This window comes from Gambusia affinis, linkage group LG01, assembly GCF_019740435.1.
Source record: "Gambusia affinis linkage group LG01, SWU_Gaff_1.0, whole genome shotgun sequence".
Lineage (NCBI taxonomy): Eukaryota > Metazoa > Chordata > Actinopteri > Cyprinodontiformes > Poeciliidae > Gambusia > Gambusia affinis.
The window spans coordinates 19,459,699-19,479,204 of NC_057868.1; the positions used below are offsets into that span (position 1 = coordinate 19,459,699).

Genomic DNA, 19,506 nt, shown 5'->3' on the forward strand with positions numbered 1-19,506 from the left:
AGTCGAAACAAATAACAAGTAAAGCTAAAGATATGAATTCATACTGACACTTTTTCAGGTTTGCCCACCAGTCTTCTACACAAACAGCAGAGGAGTGAAATCGATGGCGACAGGAAGTGGATTAAACTACTTGAAACTTTGACCTACTTTGGTTACCCTGTTGATTAAAGCAAGCGACCCTAGAGAGATTCATTCCTGCGAATAATCACTTGCATAATCAAGTCACAACACTTATAGCAGGCTTTGCAACTTACTCTTAAAGATCAAGTTATTTTTTTTCCACACCTTGCACCAAAGGTAGAATTTATGTGAACTTTAAACTTGTTGGCAGGTGACCTTTCGAAGCAGTCAATTTACATCTAATCAAGACTTTAACCTTAAAAAATAGCATGCTAGCAATTAAGTCAGACGTACAAGTAAACATGTTTTTGCCTTTTTTTGAGACGACAGAAAAGGTGAAGGCATAAAGGCATACTTCAAAGATCAGTAGAAAACAGTTAATGGCTGGAATTAGAAAATTTTCAGCCTGGCGGATGATTGACCAATAAAAATGAAGGTTATACTGACAACAAGAGTCTGAAACCAAGAAAAGAAACGTGAAAATGAACTAATCAGGCTAGCCATGCTGATCACTAAAAATTACCAAGCATTAAAAAAATTACATGATGTGTAATTTAATTTTAGCACAAAGCACGCTTAATCTAAAATTGGAACGACTATCATCATTTGGAAGGATAAGTAACTGATTTCAGCTTTCCAAACGACTGCTGTGCATTCAACAGATTCTTTAGCTGCAGGCAAGGCAAACATCTGCACCAGGCATGTGTTCTGGATCTGAGATGTTCAGTTCACTTTTTAGGTCCAGGCGTCTCGCAGCAGATGGCGGAAACATTAGTCCCAGTTCAGGTCAGATCAGGACAGAGGACAGGAAGACATGAGAGACGGGCCAGAAGGCAGACACATGCTTGAACGTGAGGAGATTTCTATTTGAAATCCATTTTTCAAAAGGCATAATATTGACATGGGCTAATGCTGCAGACAGCTGTCCACTCACACCCAGCTCTTGTTTTGCAAAAAATAGAGAAGAGATGGATGATTCAAGTTTTTTCTTCAAGTTCACAGATGACAGAAAAAAACTTTCCAAATTGATTTTTTTATCTTATTTGTCCTATTAAGCTTATGAACAAGCATGAGGACAATAATGTTTTTGGAAAATCACTTTTCGGAAAATCCTTATGATTATAAAACTTCTATTTGAAAAGACCTGCTGATTAGTTTTTTAATCAGTAGGAACTGATTGTCTTATTGACTTTTCCCATCTATCACCTTGTTCATGAAATTTTAACTGTATTTCTTATTTAATAGCAAAACTGCAATTGTGAAATAGTAGGGTTTTTTTTGACAATAGCTGAACATCAACAAAATTGTAATGGAAATACAGCAACAGATTCTCCTTTGCTTCAATTCAAATCCACCTCTAATCCCTGGAACTATACAGCTCAGCCTCATCTGACCAAACACGGGCATTTCCAGTCAGAGTTCATAAAAAGAAAATGCTTCAGTTGTCTGAATGGGACAAGAAAAGGTAAAAATTTATGTGAAGTAAATGTGTGATGTGGAATGTATCAGGTCAGATCCTGTGTTGAGTTGCAGGACATGTGGGTTGCAGCAGCACCATGCAGCGGGACACAGTGGTTCACTGGCAGTCGCATTCCACAGCTGACACACTGACCCCACAGACAGCTGTGTGAACACACTGCCTGGCCACCATAGCGTTCAAATGATCCAAATACACACCCATCAAATCACACGCCTAACACACACACACACACACTCCAGGCCTCACATTATTTAATATCAAATAACTACCTGTAGTCCCACCAAGTAACAAACAAGAAGAACACACACACACACATACATTAGCACTGCCACCCATAAAGACAGAATGCACACTCTGCACACATGAGCTCATTTTCCAAGCTAACAGCAGCAGCTCAGCCATCCCTCATCCTGGGAAAAAAAATATCCACAACGAACAGAGCCGAGTGGATGAGCCTTAATCGTTGCTAATCTGACTGAGTCTCTTCTACAACAAACTCCGCAGCAGAAAAGGTTTAAGGAATGTTCAGATGGAACGTTTAATCTGCTGCATATTTCCATTCACATGCAACAAAGAACAACAAACTGTAACTGCATCAAGGAGAAGAAAGCCACCACTCCATTGCACAATATCTTTACAGTTATTGCAAAACTGAATAATATTTACCAAATCAAGTCAAATATATAGACCAAAGGTGGATTTTTGGGACCTAAAGTATGATTTATTTTAATTTGCCAGAAGGTTGAAAAGGTCATAAAGACTAAACCCATTTAGAGTTTTGCCAAAGGAAAGCAGCATAAATGCTTCCTTATAAGTTCTTTAATTTCTAACAAGAAAGAAATACCATCTAAAGCAACCATTACTCAGACTGCTGCAAAATTAATATATCTAATATAGGCTTGGGTATTTATTGTATGATTTATGTTATCAACATTTCTTATCATGGTAAGAAATCTTATTGGTCAGAAAAAAAGATTTGACCAGATTCATTTCACACTTAAACAGTGACAGCTACAACAGATCGGTAGTTCAGAGGCTGAGTTTGAGAAAATTTAATCTACCATCAGTTCACATCTGGGCGTCCACTTCAAGTTCAAATTCAATTTAGACCAATCTTGAATACAGATTTTAGCCTGCAGGAATTTGGACGATTAAAAGGTCAGTATTATGTGTTTTCCAGGGACATAGTGCTATTTTATAACACAATCAAGTAACTATGTTACTTTCAATTGTTTTAAAAATGTTATATCAAATATGACTTGTTAATGTTATTTTGTAAATAAACTCTTTTGAATTGGGCCTCTGTCTCTTACTAAAGAACTCCTACTCTTTTTTTTTTTATGGTGTACTTCAGTTAGTCATCAAAACATGGTTCCTCCATCAACCCTTTAACAACATTTTTACCAGCGTTGCTCTGAGAAGTAGCTCCTATAATGAGCTCAGCAGATGCGCAGTTCCACCAAGTTGCTGCTGGCTAGTCTGAAGGAGCTCAGTGGTTGCCATGGGAAATAACAGGAGTTCTCAAACATGCATGACAGCATCAAGCACTCCAGGTGTGTTTTTGATGAGGGAATAACATTATAACATGATGTAAAGCTCAAACAAGTCAACTTTACATAACACCACCACCTTAAGACGAATTTTCACCCAAAAATGTTCAGGAGGCTGAGCAAAATTGCTGTCTAAGCATCTGTCGTAGGTCTCCAACCTAATATCTCTAACAATTTACATTTTGAAGATGGAATCTCTTCAGAAAAACGCAACAGTTAAATGCAGAAGAAAACAAACAGACTGTAATTACATCAGTGGTTTGGAATGCTTTTTGAGAGCCTCCACACAGAGGCATGTGGATTATGCCAAGTTATTGTACAGTTGTACATTTTCTACAGTGCATTCTTTGATTTAGGTCCAGTGTGCTCCTGACTAAAATGTAATCTATTGGGATAGAAAAACAGCACTACAAACTACTAGAACACCATAATGACATATTTCAATTTTTTACAAAAGTTGTTGGATTCTTTTGTCTGTAGAAATGTCAAGAGTAAATTTTATCAGTGTCACAATGCGAGTGTGCCATCTCTTCTGTGTTGTTTCAGGTGTTTAGATCCATCAACTTGTAGCTAACTTTTGTGTGTGAGTGCTTGGCCCACTTCTGCTTTTCTAGTACTTTCCCCTGAATAAAAGGTGGAGGAGTTAAAGCAGAGCAGCAATTCAAAGTACTTTTCCACAAGTACAAACAAACAAAACTGGGATGTTTATTTGTGTTTTTTTCCTGGAGCCCTCCAACTGGTCAGATAATCTAAAGTGAGTAACAAAAACTGTTATTTGTTGAAGAGGAACCTAATTTCTAAAAGAATTTGAAAATAGGAAAATAATCTTCTTACTCTAAGAGCTGACATAAAATAATCATCCTCTGAACTCATTCTGGTAAACATGACTCCCATCTGGTCCCAGATAAACATGGAGCTTTTTCTACTTTATCACTAAAAACACCTGCTGATCACAGTCAGTAGAATACAATTACTAGCTACATGAATCCAGACTTCTAAAGAATCAGAAGGAGAATAAGAACCAAAAAAAAAATTCAGGTTAGGATTTATCTCCTGAACTAAATCCACACTTACCATTCAGGAAAAAACACTAGAACACAGCAGCACTACTGAATCTTCACTCAAACTGAATCCAGACAGTTGATGTAAAAACAAAGGGGTCAGGAGAAAACAACATTTCAGCTTCAGCTTTGTGCAACACGCTTCAGAATCCAGTCATATGGTCCCGTTAACATCTCTTTACTGAAATCACCAACAAAATAATTAGCACTGTAGGTTAAAAATATCGCAGTTGGCCTAAACAATTGTCACTATACATTGAATACCTGTTTTTGTAGTTTTTGCAGTAATATGTAGCTTCCTCACAGTTTATTCTCATAAAAACACTTACAGAAGTAACCAAAGCTGAGGAAGCTGTGTAGTTTAGAGCTAGCAACAGGTCTGTATTTGTGCTGCTTTTTCTCTTTTTCATGGATGTTTCCAAAACAACAAGCATCTTCAGAAACAGTCCTAGTTCAAAGACAAAAATTATTCAGATTTCCCAGTTTAACACAATGAAAATTATAACCCAGATGGTGTTGCTACAACAGACAAGATGCCACAGGATCTTGCCTGTGGCACTTCAGTGGAGGTCTGTGAATTTAGGGCTTCATTGACCTCCAAGACAGCCATGCAAACAGGGGGCAACAACTCAACACGGGGGCATGCAACACCCACTAATTTCCAAATATGCTGAAGAAAATTCCCTCAGTACGCAACTGACATAATCTGATATGTTTTTGTTTTTTTAAACCTGTAGTATTTGAACCTCCCCCTTCTACTGCCACCCTGGTTGACAGAATATATTGCCTAAGATTTGAAAACCACTGCAGTCTGTGTTTTAATGTCAGAGAAAGTTCTAGTTTGAATTTTCTCCAACTGTGATTCTGTTACAAATATGAACAGAACTGAAAACAGTTCAGCAATTTGCAGTGTTTCCATTATAAAATAAACTCAGTTAAAAGTCACACGCAAATAAGTTTGTTCACACAATAAGTCATTAAAAATCATGCATACATTAAGCAAATGTATTTTCAAAATGTCAAATCCTGTATTTAAACTGTCAATGGAAACATAACTTATGTGGACAAAACAGTATTACAGTTTTGTCCCTCCCCAACCTGTTGCTCCACACTGCTGAAAGAACAGTCCTATGATGTTTCCTTACTTATTACAAAGAACAATGTAGTTCTATATTTCATGAAGTGACAGTATTATTAGATAACACTATTACTAAATGATTCATTAAAACTATCTAGAGACTTGAGCATGTAGAGATAGAAGGAAGCAAAGCAAAGCTATTTGAATGTGCTGACAAACCTTAGGAAACCAAAATGACTGTTCAGTCACGTCATTCCCATGTTGGTTGTTGAAATCACAGCAATTGAGTGCATGTGTGTTTGTGTTGGTTTCTAAAGAGAGACCCTGCAGCTAAAGCCATTTAGAAGGGCTTTGAGTGCCTGAATAGGCCCAGAAACAGTACTTTATCAGAAAATTTGGCGTGGATAATAGAAATTGGCTGCCCACCACACAAGAGCAATTTTGCAGTTTAAGAAAATTAAAAGAAGAGCGAAGAGAAGGCTAAAGAGAGATGGAGAAGAGAAGAATGAGGAAGGAACAACCACATCATTTAGCACACAGACAATCTGTGTGAATGCAGCCAGCAAAAAAAAAAAAAAAGGCTTTGTGTACATAAATACAGAAATATCCCTATAAACATGGAAATGAACGGTTCCTCAATGGTGATGCAGTGGGAAAGGAAAATTATTCACTAAGATCATACAAGTGATTTTACATGTCCGGATAAGACAGCTATTTTCTCAAGCTGCGTTACGCAACACTGCTCCTAAAATTCAATTCAGTTCAATTCAATTAGCAGCTAAAAGTAGCAACAAAAAGGCATCTTGAAGCCCATTACATCCAGTTGAGTAGATAATACCATGAGGCTTAATATGAATCAAATTACATCTGATTGGATTCAATCCAATTTATTTCAGTCACCACTTCCACTTCATCCAACCCAGTAAAAGAGAGTCAAACTGGATCCAATAATAATGCAATTCTTAAGAAATCAATTTGTAGGCTAAATTACTAAGCAAATGGCCATTAGTAATAAGTCACTAATTCTGCAGTTTAAGAAAATTAAAAGAAGAGCATGAATTTCATAAAAACAAAAAAATAGAGTTGTTTGAAAAGTGGGAGGGTTCAGATGTAATTTGGAATTAAGGTTGACAATGGAATCCAAAAATGAGCTACAGTGCTTTATTGATTGTCAATGTTTTAACAATCATTAAAAACTGAAAAACAATTTATGTCAGTCATGAAAAGAAAGATTTAAAGGTTTTCACCATTTGTTTTTAACTCTTCTGCTGTCATTCCTGTTGCTTAGCAGCATTATTTTCTCAGCAGTGACACCTTTTGTTTAGGAGAGTGGCTGCAGTGACTAAAATAGACAGTCATTCCTAGATGATGACTCTAAAGCATTACATTACACTGTTTATATTTTTAGTCAAGAATATTTTTCTTCAAGTTTACATACATTTATAAATTTTTTGTCAGAGTGCTAATTAATTTATCCTTTGCTTAGATAACACTGATCCATGATGTGATTTTATTGAAAACCAACAGTTGTTGCATCTGTAAGTCTAACTTGTTTTTGTGTGCTTATTCTTCATGTTTTCATGTTTTTCAAACCAGTCTGTGGATATGAAAACATGGACTGAAACAATATGTAGTTAGGTAGAACATGTGTTTTTACATATCTATTTTCTACAAAAAGCTTGTATTTCACACCAAGATGCAGAACATTTTATTCTCTTGGCAGAAAAAAAGTATTTTTGTGCATTTTGGCTCAAAGAAGAACCTACAAGTAATTAAAAGTAATTAAAAAAGAAAAATCTCCACATGTGGTGTGGCTACACTGTAGATCATTTCCATTTTTAAGCCCCCTAGCGATTTTACTTGACTGTAAAATTACTAGCACCTTTGAGCCAAATGCCAGTAAACTTTGCTAATTTCCTATTTATATCCATGGTCACACTGGCAGCTCAGAAACCATAGTTTGAATCTTTATGATATTCCAAAAAAGAAAGTAAATGCCTGCTGGAATGCAAGAAAAAAGCTTTCATAGTGTGGTAGATACTTGGTGGTTTTCTTCCAGCTCTTGCTGTGGCATATTTGAAGGGATTTTTAGCGGCGACTCGGTTTTTATCTATATTAGAAAGTGACTTTTTCAAATGCATCACTATCTTTTGTTTTGACCACATTTGATGAAAAACTGGCAAGCGGTGACTAAACCATCTCATAAGAAAGCGAATTCATAAAATTCATATGGTTTCAATTCATAATAGAGCTCATCTTAAGAAATGCTAGAAATTAAACAGCTCCCATATAAATAGATCCAAATTTTCAAATCAATCTACTTCTCTCCATTCCAATCATTTGAATTACTCCAATGTTCTAAATTCGCAAAAACTCTTTGATACAAACTTTTCTTCACCTGGCTAGCTGCCAGATCACTAGTAATGGTTTGTTTATTCAATCTGCGCTCAGTGAAGCTCAGAGCCAGTTGGCGACTAGTTTGGGAACGAAATGTGTCAGAAATAATAACTATTTACTGTCATTTAAAAAAAGGAAAAAAGAAACCAGCCACAGGCTTTTTATTTGGAAAACCTACAAATCATCTGTAAGCTTAAATTCAGCCTGCCTAAAATGATACAATTGACAGGTACTGTCTTGATATTGTTGCAAAACGGTGTGACATTTTCCTGAATCAGCAGAAGATTTATATAAAAGACAGCAAGCTCACATCTGTAAAAGTATCATCAGTGAAGCAGTGGTCAGGAGACGTCCAAAACAAACCCAATAAATCCCCACTTCTATCAGGAAGTGACAGTAACAGAAACGTAGACTAACCTGACATGAAATAATATGAGAAGATGAGGAAACGACAGAGTTGATTCACGTCAATCCTCCTGGTTTTATATGGTTTCAATTCATAATAGAGCTCATCTTAAGAAACGTGCTGGTTCTTCATGACTGTTTTACTCGTTCAGATTTAAGATGGTGACTATTGAGCAATAAAACGTCTTACCTTGTCTCTTTGTTTTTAACAGCCACTGCTTACAGAAGGTCCAAAACATTATTTCATGTAAAAAAATATATATAAAAACAACTCTATTCTGGATGTCCTCTGGGATGGCAAACAGAAAGCTGAGAAACTATTACAAACAACTTATTCATTTCTTGACAGTTTAGAATTTGTGTCGCAGTGTGAACTCAGTCGCAGTTAAACACTTCAGCCACTCACACTCTCAAAGAAACTAACTCACTGACTCTCTGGTAACCTAGCAACAACTTGTCGAGTATCTAGCACAGCAGCAGCTTCAAGTTTCACTATCAAACTTTCTAAAACATTCAGAAAAAAATGCAGCTAAGGAGCCAAAATACGTAGACGCAATATTACTTAACACGGCATTGATTGGCGCTTGCAAAGCAGAGAAACCAGGAGTGACATTCATTTTTCTTGGTGCTGATGGACAAGAGTTGTAGACGTTGGTGCCAAAATGGTTTGAGTATTAGTGAAAAGTGGAGCTATTAAAATCTGCTGTTTTAAGCAGTTTGTGGAGTGGGTGTTTCCGCTATTTGGTTGCTAGATGGTTAAACGTAACATATTTCAAATTGTATCACATTCATTTTATAGGGGAGTGACACAAAAATGTAACTTGTCTAAAATATCTTTAGTTATGGCCGCCTACTGGTAGATTTGTGTCATCCTCATGAGAGTCTCCATGAGAATTTTATGCACTCAATGTTCTTGAGTTTGTCTAATAAAATTGATGTACCAACATCCCAATGTTGTTCAATAAGTATTTAATAAAAAGCTGGACTGACTTCTGTTGTATTTTTTCAATAAGCATTTGCAGTTGCACAGAAGCGGAGCAACAGCTGAAAAAATCCATCAAAAAAACTATTTCCCAACACTTCAGTTTGGCTTCCGAGGATGCCATTTTGCAGTTTGAAAGGTTCTTTGGGTGGGTTTTTTAAGCTGCTTTTGGCCATGCAAATGCATTGCAGGAGTCCTGGATAAGTCCAAAGTCAACAATCCATTCCAGTATTTCAGGCACTCTTGCACTGAGGAGATATGTTCAACACCTACACACGCAGAAAGGCAGGAAACAACGCGAGTCTAACTGGTATTAAGAGAAAATTAAAATGTCCTTCTGCTGCCGTTTGTGTTGCCATTTACACATCTCCCCCGTCTGTCTCACCTTACATTTCTTTAAATCTCATAATTAGATCAAATCTCGTCTGATTTTATAAATGAACCCAAACTATTACCCAAAATCCTATGGGCGCAGCTCTCTTTTGCAGCCAACATTTTATATTCAGAGCTTAAAAAAGGGAAGGAATATCACACTTGATTAAATGCTGCCACTCGAATGAACGACTCAAACACCTACGCAGACTTACACACACGTTCTGCATGCACACATGAAGCTATAGCTGAAGGGAACGAAAGATAACCGAACACATGCTCAGAAATGCGAGTGGAGCCGTCCTAATCTGAGCGCGGCATATTGTGTTTATGTGTGAGTGTGTCGCTGTGAGATGGTGGGGATGTGTGTGAGGCTCCCACGTATGTCATCTATCCTCATGTCATCTCCTCTCTGATGTGACCTTTACACACAGATATTTTCTTTCCTGCCCTGCCAGCAACACTGCTAACACAATTACACTGAACTAATGAACAGAGGAGCCTGATTAAGTGTTATACACACTTAGGCAAAGACGCGCGTGCGTTTCCTCCATGCATATCAATCTCCCCCCTATAAAGGCTACATTTGCATCTTTAATATAATTTAAAGTGCTTATTAAAGTGCATGCAACCGTTCAGATCAGATTGAGGCAGAGCTCATCTAAATCCACAGTGTTTAACCCCCTCACACTTCTCCTCCTGCTCCCGTTACGTCCAAATCTCTCATCTCCACTTCAGAGTAACTAAAAGGGTGAGACACGGTCCAGTCCAGTCACTCATGGTGAGTCTATTAAAGGGAAACAAAAAGTGAGCAATTTAGCCTATAGCCTAGCCACTTTGACCCCTCCACTGTGGCTCTTACTACTCTCCATATAAAAAGGTTTTTGATTGCAACAAGAAGTGGTGATTTTAGTAGTTGGGTTTTTTTTTCGTAGGTTCTTATGCCAAATCTCCTTTTAATATCTGCAACAGATAGGGGTGGGCATTTATTGTATCATTTATTATTTCTCGTTAAAAAAATTTTATGAGAATTTTGTCATGAAACTTTTCAGTAAATGATGGTAAATTAAAAAAACAAAACTGACAAATGGAAATATCATTTTACTACTTTCTCCACAGTTTTTTTTCCACTAGCACATCAAAAATTCAAGAATACGATTAAATGAAGTTAATATGTGCAACGAAGCAATATAAATCATACTTTTTTAAATCAAGTGGTGGGCTGAATTAGCTTATTACAAAAGGGAATGTTTTTCAAGAACAATATTTGTGTTTGTGCCAATAAGCTATCCATTCACAGCCATAGAGTTACCTAAACATAAAGTGGTTTTTATCATAATTTATATAATTATCACAATAGTACCACAAAATATTGCAATAAAATTCTAAGTCCATATCAAAGTCCCTTTATTACTTTCACCTTCCACTGTGTCAAATGAACCGAACCCTGTGGCCTGCGGTGGCGCTGCACCAACCATTGAAAGAAACAATCCCAAAACCTCTGAAGAAGACAAGTGCAACTTCCTTTATCACAAAATGCAAGAAAGAAGTGGAGTTGTGTCAGATTGTAGTGGTTGTAGGATTTCTCCTTTGTGTTTGTGAAAAAACCCAGACTCCTTTCTGCCGCTCAAGCTACACTCGCGTCTTTGTTTTAGTTGTATTTACCCAGAATGCTCTGTCCTTCAGTACACTTCCTGATTTGGAGCAGTTTTAAGTTCTCATGGCATTCGGATACAACTTCGAACCACACCAGAGTTCACGTCAACCAAACCTTTAGGCTACAGTTAGCTGCTTTGGTTGGACTCTGAGTTTGATTGCAGATTCACTCCTCTCCAAATAAAGCAGCCTTTCTAGGCCAACAAAAAGTTTGATTAAAGCAGACTAAAAAAAACTGGTGTGAATGAATACTAAACTTCACTTCACAGCTGTCAAGTGGTTAACCTGAAGTGATCCCAGTGTGACGTTCTGATTTATTTTCACACCAGTATGAACACATTTGCTTAATGAATACTGATACGCTTTCTTAAATTATCTCAAAGGGCTTTTTTTCACATTTACACTAGAACTACACTCTTTGTGGGCTGACTGCCAGGATCTCACCAAGGAGAAATGCTTTTGGGAGATGTAGTCTAATATTCATACAAACAACATCTTCGTCCAGTGTCAAAGGAATGAGATGAATGCTTGATGTAAATCAGCCACCCCCGATGCATGCTGCTGTAATGGGACTAGCTTGAATAAACTATTGTGCTCAGAGAAGATAATCAGATCTTGTAACTTATTTGTTCTGGTTAAGAAAATCCAAAAGAAAAGAAAAACAAGGAACCAAAATGAATTGCCTTAACTCTTTGAAATGAGTTTCTGTGTATGAACAAAGTGCACAGAGATCATTTCAGAGTTGTCCCTTTAAGGTTGGCATGTCCATAAAGGGAGAACTGGGGATGGTGAAGAACTCCCTCACATCGTAACTCTTCTTTTCCCTTCCACAATTTGAAAAAAAAGAGTGTGTTTTATTTTCATGTCTCCATCTCTCTCAACACTTCAGCCTTCCACTTAATAATTTGTGAACACACACGCACACGGCTCATTTTAATCCAGTTTGACAACAAATCCACAACAGACCTCTTCTCTGACAAAACATTAACAAACGACAATCTGGAGACTAATTTGTTTTCCCATCAGGGGGGCGACTCCAGGTGCAAGATTAAAACATTGGAGGTATATATTTTTCCACTTTCACTTCTAACCAAATCAGAACCTACATCTTTTGGGCGTGAGACCCTAGTCGCAGAGGAAGAGAGAAAATTCCTGAAGTGTCTTGCTGGGTTGATTGTGATTGGATGAGGTCCTGGTTTGCTTGAGTCTGGTTCTGATTATCACATCATGGTCCAGACAGCATTCCAGTTCTGCTGCCAGGCCAAAGCTCCGTGGCAGTGAGGGATAGCGCTTGTCACTGTAATTTTCCATTGGTAAAAAAAAGTGCAGGTAAAGAAATGTAACCCTGACCTCTCCATCCTAAGGTATATTAATGGGACAAGACAAAAGAGGAACTGAATGGGTGATTAATTCTCTAAAAGAAAGATAGAGATGCCGGAAAACGAGTCTGTTCCAGTGACTTAGCTGCTCTGCTGATGAACCCGACCTCTGGACTTCCTGTAGGGAAGTGAAGGAAACATTTTACTACAAGGGCCAATTAAGCACCACAGTGGTGTTACTGACATGTAGGAAAGCTAAACAACTGACAGATGCTTGGTTCATGTGCAGTTCAAGGCTCGTCATATCAGTGTTCACAGCTAATGTTGATAATCTGCTAGATTTGAACTCTTATCAATCCCTCTGCCGATTTAGCTGAAAATTACAGCCTCATATTTTAATATAAAAATAGGAAGTTATCATATGATAAGTGTTAGAGAATTTTCGGAATTATCATTTCGTTATTACTTTAGTTGAAATTCAGTCTAATTAAAGTGTTCTCTTCCTCTGTGTGTATTTTCTGACGTGGAGGTCAGGATGTCTGTTTATCTTCATGTGAGCAGTTGAGTAGTTTTCTAGTTGATTAGGTTACATGTTGATTAGGCTATACGTTTACAACCTCTGTTCTTTTTACGACCTCTACCCCTTTGACTGTTTTGACTGTTTTTCTTTGACAATAAAACAGGAGCTCGCGTAAAAGGAAATCAGAACTCTCTTTGTAAACAGCTTGGAGAAGCTGTTTCGGAGACTTCTCCTTTTGCTAAAGCTTTGTCATAAAATTCATATTACGTGTCTGTAGTTCTTTTATTTAGGTATATAGGAAAAATACCCATCATTTTTTGGTGCCGAAACCCGGGATCTCTCCTCCCCCGCTGCCAGGCAGAGGAAGACGCGCTGAATCCGTGCACGACCAGAAGTCAACTGGACCTGGAAAGAAGGACCCAGGAAGCAAATTCTTCGCTGGGCCAGCGACGCATGTCCGACTTTGTCTGTCAACGGCGGAGAGACGAGATCCGACTGGACAACCAGACAACTACAGAAACGTAAGTGAATTTTAAAAAGCAAAAGAAGTTATAAAGGTTTGAGTCCTTGTCAAATTTTAGTTTGACTAAATGAAGGTTTGAGTCCTTGTCAAATTTTAGTTTGACTAAATGAAGGTTTGAGTCCTTGTCAAATTTTAGTTTGACTAAATGAAGGTTTGAGTCCTTGTCAAATTTTAATTTGACTAAATGAAGGTTTGAGTCCTTGTCAACTTTTAGTTTGACTAAATGAAGGTTTGAGTCCTTGTCAACATTAATTTGACTAAATGAAGGTTTGAGTCCTTGTCAACTTTTAGTTTGACTAAATGAAGGTTTGAGTCCTTGTCAAATACCAGCTTGACTAAAGAAAGGTTTGAGTCCTTGTCAAATATCATTTTGACTAAAGAAGTAGGGTTAGTTTCAACTAAAGGCAAAAGGTAAGGCTTTTAGAGCCTTCTTATTTACAGGACATTCCTTAAGAGTAAGTCCTCGCGTAGATAGGAAGTTTGTAATACTGTTTTGTTATTGCTGTGTTGATATTGGTGTTTTTGTCTGCTGCTTTGTTGATGTGTGTGTATGAAGGAGTGAATGGTGCTTCTCTCTCTGGGAGTAAAACTCTCTGCCTTCGGAATTAGGATCCAAAGTGAAAAACCGCTTGGAAGCTAGGCTCCAAGTAGAAGCCTGTTTTTCAGGAGGCACTGAGCGCTGATTTACAGCACTTTCTCTGAGGAAGCACAAAATACCAAAAAATTTTCAAGCTAAAATTGCAAGTGATTTAAATAATGGGAAACACAAATACTTGTAATTCCTCACTCGCTGAGGGTCTCAACGGAGATGAGAAATACATGCTGTCCAGATTTCCTGGTAGCATTGTATACATAAAAAAATGGAAAAAGAAATATAAAATAGATGGGAAGCTGAAAATTTATAAATGGCAAACAATTGTGGGAATTTTGGAGAGTAGTGTAGCAAGAAAAAAGGGGATGAAAAAGGCTAAAAAGGAGGATGAACTAAGATGTGCTAAACTATGGTTAAAAGCAGCCATAGACCGTAAAGAACAAATTAAAAAGGTTAAAGATAAAAAGCTTGTAGAATCAAATAACTTATTTGTAAGGTCAGAAGAAAATGAAATGGTGTTAACCAGACGGAATACTTCGGCGGGACAGAGAGAGCAGGTACGGCCGACTGCTCCTCCCCCGACCGCTGCAGCAGCTCTGTCTGCTTCTGTCTCAGTATCAACAGCCTCGACAAATACTTTGTTTGTAAAACCAGAAGATAATGAGCCCATATTAGCTGCAGTGCAGGCCCCTCCCTTGCGTGCGCGAGCCACACTGCCCTCAGTTTCTCCAACTCTCATTCCTGCAAAATCCCCACCAGCTGATCTAACTACAGATCCACTGTCAGTTCATACTCCAACTAAACTTTACCCACCCCTGCCTGTCTCCCCACCACCGTTATATGAGGAGGAAGGTGCAGGTCCCAGCGATCAGGGACATTCATATAACTTGAGGCAGAACAGGAAGCCAAAAGTTGAAGGGACGGAACAATATCCAATGATCCAGGTCCCAAACCCAAATCCTAGAGATGGCCAGCCGCCACACATTTATGTTTTCAGACCCTGGACCTTGAAAGAGGCCAGAAAGGCGGTAGAAGGAATAACTCCTGTATCAGAAGATCCCGATAAATGGATAGAAGACATGACGGGATTAATCCATTCATATAGATTAAATGGAGTGGAAGCAGGAGAAGCAGCCATGTCCTCATTAGGAAAGGATTGGGCAAAAGTGAGGGGAAGTTATACAGGGAAAGTAATTAATAATAATATTTTAATTCCAATCCCATACCCTCCAGGAGCGAACCCCGCTCTCTCTGATGATTTTAAAGCACAATGGGATCCGTTGTGTGAGAGAGTTAGAACAAATTTTCGTAAAAGGGCAAATTATAGTCATCTGTCAGGAATTAAACAAAAAACTGGAGAAGATGTGGACGACTTTCGTCTACGATTTGAGAAGGAGTTCAAAGTTCACAGTGGGATCACTTATGATGAAGGACCAGAAAGCGTATATCAACAACAATTAAAAAACGCACCAAAAGTTGAAAAAAGGATGTGGATAACTAAGGGTGCGAAAATTAATGATGAGAACATTTTTGAAGTCAATAAGAAACCAGTCCTTCCTAAATCTTTATTTAAAGCGGCAGCAATTGTGACACATGGGCGCTGCCATGTGTCAACAGGGGGGATGGAAACCATAATACAACAGCATTTCACAACATATGGTTTAAATTCATACTTAAAAAATTTTTGTACTGCATGTCCAGTTTGTGTGAAATATAATTCTCAGGGAAACATAAGGCCAAAACGAGGCAGGTTCCCGAAACCATCTTATCCATTTCAAACTATGCATATGGATTTTATTGAACTTTCACAAAGTGGGCCATACAAATATTGTCTGGTGATGATTGACGCTTTTTCTAAATGGGTGGAAATAGTTCCAGCAAAGCATGCAGATGCTTTAACAGTAGCTAAGGCTATTTGTAAAACTATTATTCCAACACATGGCATTCCACAAACTGTTTATAGTGACAATGGACCACATTTTGTAAACCAAGTGATACAAAATATGGCTACACACTTGGGAATGACATTAAAGAATCACTGTGCCTACCACCCACAGAGCGCGGGGCTGGTGGAACGAGCCAATGGAACTGTAAAAAGCAGATTACGAAAATGCATGGCAGATACTGGCCGAGCCTGGCCAGAATGCTTAGATTTGGTGAAGCTTTATATGAGGATCACCCCGACAGCTGATGGTTTAACACCGTTTGAAATAATTCATGGGAGAGCTTATAGATTGCCTCTATTTGCTCCAGACTTACAAAAAGCTGACGAACAACAGACATTAGCAGATGTTAAGAAAAATGATTATTTCTAATGCTTTAAACAGTTAATTTTATGTCATGTGTAAAAGGTATCTTGAACATTCTATGTTGTATAAATTTCTTAGTTTTAAACAGATGTTCTGTGAAGAATTTACAGTTAAATTATCCAGCAGAGTAAATGTCAAAGGTCAGGAACTAGATGCAGATCAAAGGAGATCTTTTAGTATTGTTATCAGGGCTCAGGAAGCCACGAAATTAGCATCTATTGCAGGGCAGAAGCCTGTATGGCTCACAGAGCATCAAAGGTTTTTTAGAACCACATCTGGCAGGGTTTAAACTAGAATGCAACATAGAATGTTGAGATCACTAACAGTTTTCTAAGTATTAATAGCAAGTTTATAATGAAAGTGCATTATCTAAGTTTAGAAGGGTGAATGCTGAATGTATTTGAAAATTGTACTGTCTATGATAATATCTGAACCAAATGGAAATTGTTTCAATGAAAATGTGTTGTTTAGTATTAGAAAACTGTTCAGGATTTTATGTGATAAAGCAAGGACTTAAATCTTTGGAAAATGCTGAATGCAGTAGACCAGAATTAGGTTTGTGAAGATAATCTTTCCTTAAACTAAATTACTTGATTTGGCCGGGAGGCACTCCGAATTTCACAGGTATCTGTTAGAGCCAGAAGACTAGGATGCAGCTGCTTGCTCCATTGTTCTTCTAGAGACCAAATGGCCTTTGATCTCTGGCGTGAAATTAAGGGAAGGTCTAAGTTCCTCTGAGTGTCCAGGGGAGCTCCTGGTTGGTCGAACCAGGGGTACGCCTTAATGAATACATTAACAAGGAGAGAAACGCCTCCACTATAAAGAGATTGAACACGATAATAATGATTCAGATCGCTGTTATTTCCTGCCGTTTTGGCATTCAGCCTTCTCCAAAGACATGTCTTTGCTTTTTCTTTCTCTGTCTCTGTCTTTGTTTTTATTCTTTGTCTGTCTCAGGTAATGAGTCTGTATCTTGGCTGCTTTCCAGCTCATGTTGTTACTTCATTGTGGTTTCCTATGAGATTAAACGCTGTAACTCTGTGACGTCATCACGCATCCTTGTTCCTGATTGGCACACACTCCTCGCTGGAAGGACCCGGGAAAATAGGAAGAAAAGAGAGCCAAGCTTTTTCCAAATTAAGCTAACTTAGTAAATTTCTTCCTTTAACACAGACTATATGATTAGGACCTTTAAACTGAAGGAAGTGTCCAGTGCAAATTTACTGCCTTCTGATTCTCTTCCTGTACAGGAGGCCACTCCAATCGAGCAAGGTGATTGGGTCTACATAAAGGTCATCAAACGAAAGAACTGGGCGAGTCCACGGTGGGAAGGACCGTTCCAGGTGCTGATGACCACACCAACAGCTGTAAAGATTGCTGAAAGACCCAGTTGGATTCATCTCAGTCACTGTAAGGTACAGAGAGTGTTAGATCCCTAAATCAGAGTGACGGGGAAGTCTGATTTACAAAGGGGTTCTGTCGTTTAGGACAGTTCGTCTCAAGGTCAGCAGAAGAATTCAACAGATCCTCACTCTGCTAGGCTGGGGGTCCTGACATCTCTGTATTCTGAGCAGCAATGGAAACTCCATATGCCAGATGGATTTTCTACTGTATTGTGACTGCTGTATGTTTGATGTTTGGAGAAGGAAACGAGCCTGAGCTTCATCCGCATGACTACAGTACGAATCTGTGGTGGAAGCTGATGAATAGAACCGCTTATGAGGGACATGCTGTGAACTGCTACGTGTGTGCGCAGATGCCGGTTTCCATACATAACTCAGGTCTACGACCAGGTAACATTACTGACGACAAACAGATGTGTCTCTACGTTCTAAGCACCAGACCACGGCGTATCCCACCCCTAAGAGGAGACAGACCACGTGAGGAGGACTATTCAGTTGACCTCCGGATGGGAGAGGCTGTGCAAAGCCTATTTCAATCTTTAAATTGTTCACTTGCAGATGATGTACTTCCTTTGCCGTCATCTCAACAAACTGTATGGAAAATACCAGAGATCATTTCGTTAGCAGGAGCTAAACCAGGATCTCTAGGGAACTGTGTTTATAATAATGGACATGTTGTTCTAGGGACGGTGCCCTGGAACTTGTGTAACAGAGTTTACACCTACTGCGAACCGACACAGGATTTCATCACCTGCACAGCATGCAGGGGTCAAGAGACTCACGCTGCAAAGTCTGGAAGGACAACCCAGACTGTGACAACTTGCTTCAGGAGAGGAGTTCCAACATCACGCATAAGACAAAGAGGAGACAGGAGACAACACTGTGTGCTGTGGTTCCTTTGATCAACCCGATTGCATTCATCAGGAAAGCACAGAATGATCTACACACCCGCTCCAAACGAACAGTTACGTCAGAGGTCAAAAAATGGGGAGGCCTCACAACACATACTGGAGTTCCATGGGAATTCCGGATTTGGAACGGTGGAGAAAAATTCATGCAAAGCCTTTTTCCGTGGGTTGGTCTAGGAGAGATTCGGGACCACGTTGAGATAAACAGGTACGGATTACTGCGACTAATCAACATCACATACCAGCTGGCCAATGGCACCATGAAAGAACTGGCTGAACTGAGAAACATGGTTATGCAAAATCGTGTTGTCCTGGACTTCCTCACTGCCCCTCAAGGAGGGGTCTGTAAAATCGTTGGCCCAACGTGCTGTACTTATGTACCTGACGAAACAGGAACTGGAGGAACTATTTCTGACGCTCTATACGGGCTGGAAGATTTAAAACAGTCTTATGAGTCGACTGAAGATGACTTGTTCCAAGTTTCAGACGATTTTCTGAACAATGATGAATTTCTGTAATCAATAAACAGATGACTTCATTTGCTGAATGGCTCCTACACCGAAAATGTGAAAACAAGTGGTGTTTTGGATGAAAGAAAAACTGCATTTGATTTTTGCTGTTTCTTTTATTTTTCATTTATTACTTTATATTTCATTTATTCATTGTATTTTCTGTTTAGGTTAGAAAAAAAAAAAAAATCTTGCATTTATTGGTCTTTTTCTTCTTTTTCTTTTTTCTTTTCTATGCTTTTGCATAAAGTTTATACATGTCGTAAAATGATAAAAAGGGGGGAATGTTAGAGAATTTTCGGAATTATCATTTCGTTATTAC

General features: G+C 38.5%; 2 protein-coding genes across 3 annotated transcripts in view; one reads left to right on the top strand and one right to left on the bottom strand.

Moving 5' to 3' along the window:
* The window catches only part of LOC122827114 (plexin-A1-like), a 164,660-nt gene that overhangs the window by 129,551 nt on the left and 15,603 nt on the right, over nucleotides 1-19,506 (bottom strand). The gene's annotated exons all lie outside the window — the stretch shown is intronic.
* Nucleotides 14,985-18,538, top strand: LOC122827180 (uncharacterized protein K02A2.6-like). Of its 2 annotated transcripts, XR_006369997.1 has the most exons (3): nucleotides 14,985-16,344; nucleotides 17,538-18,360; nucleotides 18,452-18,520. XR_006369997.1 is itself a non-coding variant. In XM_044109850.1 (2 exons), the coding sequence occupies exons 1-2, from the start codon at nucleotides 14,991-14,993 to the stop codon at nucleotides 17,801-17,803; spliced, it is 1,620 nt and encodes a 539-aa protein (XP_043965785.1). In that variant the 5' UTR covers nucleotides 14,985-14,990; the 3' UTR covers nucleotides 17,804-18,538. The 2 variants fall into 2 exon arrangements, 1 of the variants encoding a protein (XP_043965785.1); XM_044109850.1 differs by having other exon boundaries at nucleotides 17,538-18,538.

What these genes read in the sequence shown, in the direction of transcription:
- LOC122827180 (XM_044109850.1), top strand. Translation starts at nt 14,991, where the DNA reads ATGATCCAGGTCCCAAACCCAAATCCTAGAGATGGCCAGCCGCCACAC. An exon ending in CGAACAACAGACATTAGCAG is followed by an intron (nt 16,345 to 17,537) that starts ATGTTAAGAAAA and finishes CCTTTAACACAG; the next exon opens with ACTATATGATTAGGACCTTT.